General features: G+C 48.7%; 1 protein-coding gene across 1 annotated transcript in view; it reads right to left on the bottom strand.

Moving 5' to 3' along the window:
- Nucleotides 1-1,602: 1,602 nt before the first annotated feature.
- Nucleotides 1,603-3,044, bottom strand: part of ANKRD66 (ankyrin repeat domain 66) — a 26,339-nt gene continuing 24,897 nt past the window's right edge. Inside the window, exon 4 of the mRNA XM_019520989.1 lies at nucleotides 1,603-2,318. Within this exon, the coding sequence (XP_019376534.1) occupies nucleotides 2,138-2,318 (181 nt within the window). The 3' untranslated portion in view covers nucleotides 1,603-2,137. The remainder of the gene's footprint in view (nucleotides 2,319-3,044) is intronic.

Raw genomic sequence — 3,044 nt, 5'->3', positions numbered from 1 at the left:
TGAGAAACACTGCTTTAGAACAAGAGCTAGCGTCCAAACACACACCTCAGGTTACACCCACATAAATCTAAATTCTGGGATGATGTAATGGACAACGAGATACAGTTTCAAGGAAAGATGTCACACAAAACACATGAGCAGTGCAGTGTTCATACTGTTATTTTAATTAAAAGATCACAAATTAGTTTGATAGGACAAATGGGACCTGTCTGTATACTGTAGTTATTGCTCTGCCATGAACTTCAGGCGTCCTATAAAAACAACTCATCACTGTTCACGCTGCACCCAGGTCTTGCATGAAAAAAAATGCAAATAATTGGTGAGTTACACTGACATCAGGTAAGAGAATACTTTTCACATTTACATTCACCAGAATGCAGGTGCTTCATTTTGAAAGTAAACATCTCTATTGGTTTTTTTGGTAATACACACACACACGCACACATGCACACTGTATATATAATTGAATCATAGAAAATTAGGATTGGAAGGGACCTCAGGAGGTCATCTAGTCTAGCTCCCTGCTAAAAGAAGGACCATCCCTAACTAGATCATCCCAGAGAACATCCCATGCTGGAGTCAACCAGGAGCACAACCGTTCCTATGCTCCATGGTGTAACCCTATGAAATAAACAGGAATTGGTATCATCAGGGATCCAGGTGTTATATTTCCCATGGAAAAACAGAGTAAAACATGGATTTCCCACCTTACCAGAGGAAAAAGTGGGTTTCTCATTTTAGTGGAGAAACCCATGGATTTTGCAGTTTTGCAATGAGCCCCCTGCAGGCTGGCAGAGTTCCAGCCTGGAGGGGGCTGGGAGGTAATGGGAGCAGGGTGGTCTGGCAGGGGGTGCCACGTGCATGTATATGTACATGGCCTCCAGGCAGCCTGGAGAGCAGCTCCTGTAGGCAAGTGGAGGCTGGGGATTGAGGCCCCCATAGTGAGGGAGTAGGGGAGGGAGTTGGGCAGGGCTAGGGCTGAGGCTCCTGTCCAGCCGGGTGGTACATGGGGCTTGGGGCTGCAATGTGTGGCCACAGGGCCCCAGCAGGGAGCGAGATAGGGTCATGGGTGGCTCATCCGGGAGTTGTGAAGTGGCTCCCCACCACTGCGTGCACTCCCAGGGGTGCAGGGAGACCCATGCCCCCTAGATCTGTACATGGGGCAGAGGCAGGTGCTCACTGCATGCTACAGGCTCAAGTTCCCCACCCTGCTGCCCTTCCCTGGGGCTTCTGCAGCCCAATGGGTGCAACCTGGTATTGCAGGGCTGTGCAGGAAAGCTGCTTGCCACTGTGAACTCTGTGCTGCCCTGGCAACACATCCCCTGCGTGCACAGCAGCAGTGAGGGCAGTGGCACGGGGTTGCGCCCCTCACTGCTGCTGCACACTCAGGGGATGCATCACCAGGGCAGCATGGAGCTTGCAGCAGCAAGGAGCTTCTCCACGCAGCTCTGCTTTGCCCTGCAGTGCCAGGTTGCACCCACTGGGCTGTGGAGGCCCTGGGGGAAGGTAGCAGGGCAGAAGCCTGAGCCCACAGCAGGCAACCCACTCTGCCCCCACCCCATGCACAGATCCGGGGGGCACAGGTCCCCCCCACCCACCCACCAGAGCCCACAGCAGGCAAGCAGGCGGAAGACCTGGGTCCTTAGCCCTATAGTCCTGGCAGCTAGGGGTCCCCTCTGGCAGGACTGGGGGACAGGGGGCTGTGGGTGGGAGTGAAGGGTACCAGCAGGGCTGTGGGGGGCTTCCATTTTAATCACAGATTTTGAGGGGTTTATCAGAATTTGCAATATTTTATCAGAAAATTTGCAATTTTTTTATCAGGGAAAACCAGGATCCCTGGTTATCGTTTATGAGCGCGGGATCATGCATGTTCACCAAATCACAGAACCAGCATATATATGTCAAATTTCCAGGTTTCTAGCCCTCCTACTTTACATGGGATAAGAACATAAGGATGTAAATAGGTAGGGACCCGACTCAAAAACTGCCACTGTTGCTCATAGGTACAACACATCACAGCGTCTTCTGAGAGCCATCTGCTTTTTCACCCTCATTTATTTCATACTCCAGACATGTCTGGAGTCTGCTAGCATCTTCATGCCCACCCACAGGCTCTCGGTGTCTTTCTAAGGAATCCCTATTTTTTCAACCTCTTTCCTATATTTTTCTGCTGAGGGCAGTGTGCATGTTTCTTTTGGGTGCAAGGTATAGCTTTCTTAAGCTCTTCTTTCTTGTGTTCCCAATCTTCATCCGTTTGGTCCAACTGAATTCCCTTCCGAGCTGCTGTCAGACGGTAGTTCCTGCACTCCACCTCAGCTCTGAAAAAAAGACAAACACATCACCTTCATCGGAGCACAGTCGCACCAAAATTGGTGCTTTTAGGTCAGAATTGGTCCCCAAACTTTAAGTGACATCTTGGGCTACCAGGATTAGGGCACACCAGTTTTTGTAGCCAGGAGAACACAATGGAGTGACTTGTCTCGCATCACATCCACCCATATTTGTCTCCTCAGCCCTAATTACCTTGTGCACTTTTACAGCCGTGTCAACTGAGGGCACTGCTCAGTTTAGCACCAGAAGCTCAAACTCACACTTCTGGATCTTTACTGAAACACTTAACCAGTTTGTTATCACATGTCCTCAAGCTCCTAAGGCTGCTAGGGAATTTCCACTGAATAAAACAGTCTAAATACATTGCAAACTGCTCACCCACAATATTTCAATGGAAAATAATTGACTTATCCTTAATTTCCCCCTTTTTTAGTATGGAGTACTAATGACTATTAGAGGTGACTCAGAACCAGAAAGCCTGATCTGCACACCACTGAAGTCTGGAAAAGCTGGGATCCAAATTTGGTGGCTGCTTCCAAAATGGTCTGGGCTGAAACTGAAATGTTGATAAATTTTGCATTCAAAACCAGAGCTAAAACCTGACACCTCACACCTCGCCATGTGCATCGTGTTGCTTTACCCAGTACTGTAATTCCATACACTTCATAGGATATGGTTTGAATTTTTTTTAGTTATAAAAATAAAGCAGCGCT

This window comes from Gavialis gangeticus, unplaced genomic scaffold (genome assembly GCF_001723915.1).
Source record: "Gavialis gangeticus isolate Ggan-Ray unplaced genomic scaffold, GavGan_comp1, whole genome shotgun sequence".
Taxonomy (NCBI): Eukaryota; Metazoa; Chordata; order Crocodylia; family Gavialidae; genus Gavialis; species Gavialis gangeticus.
This window is presented reverse-complemented; position numbering and strand designations above follow the sequence as displayed.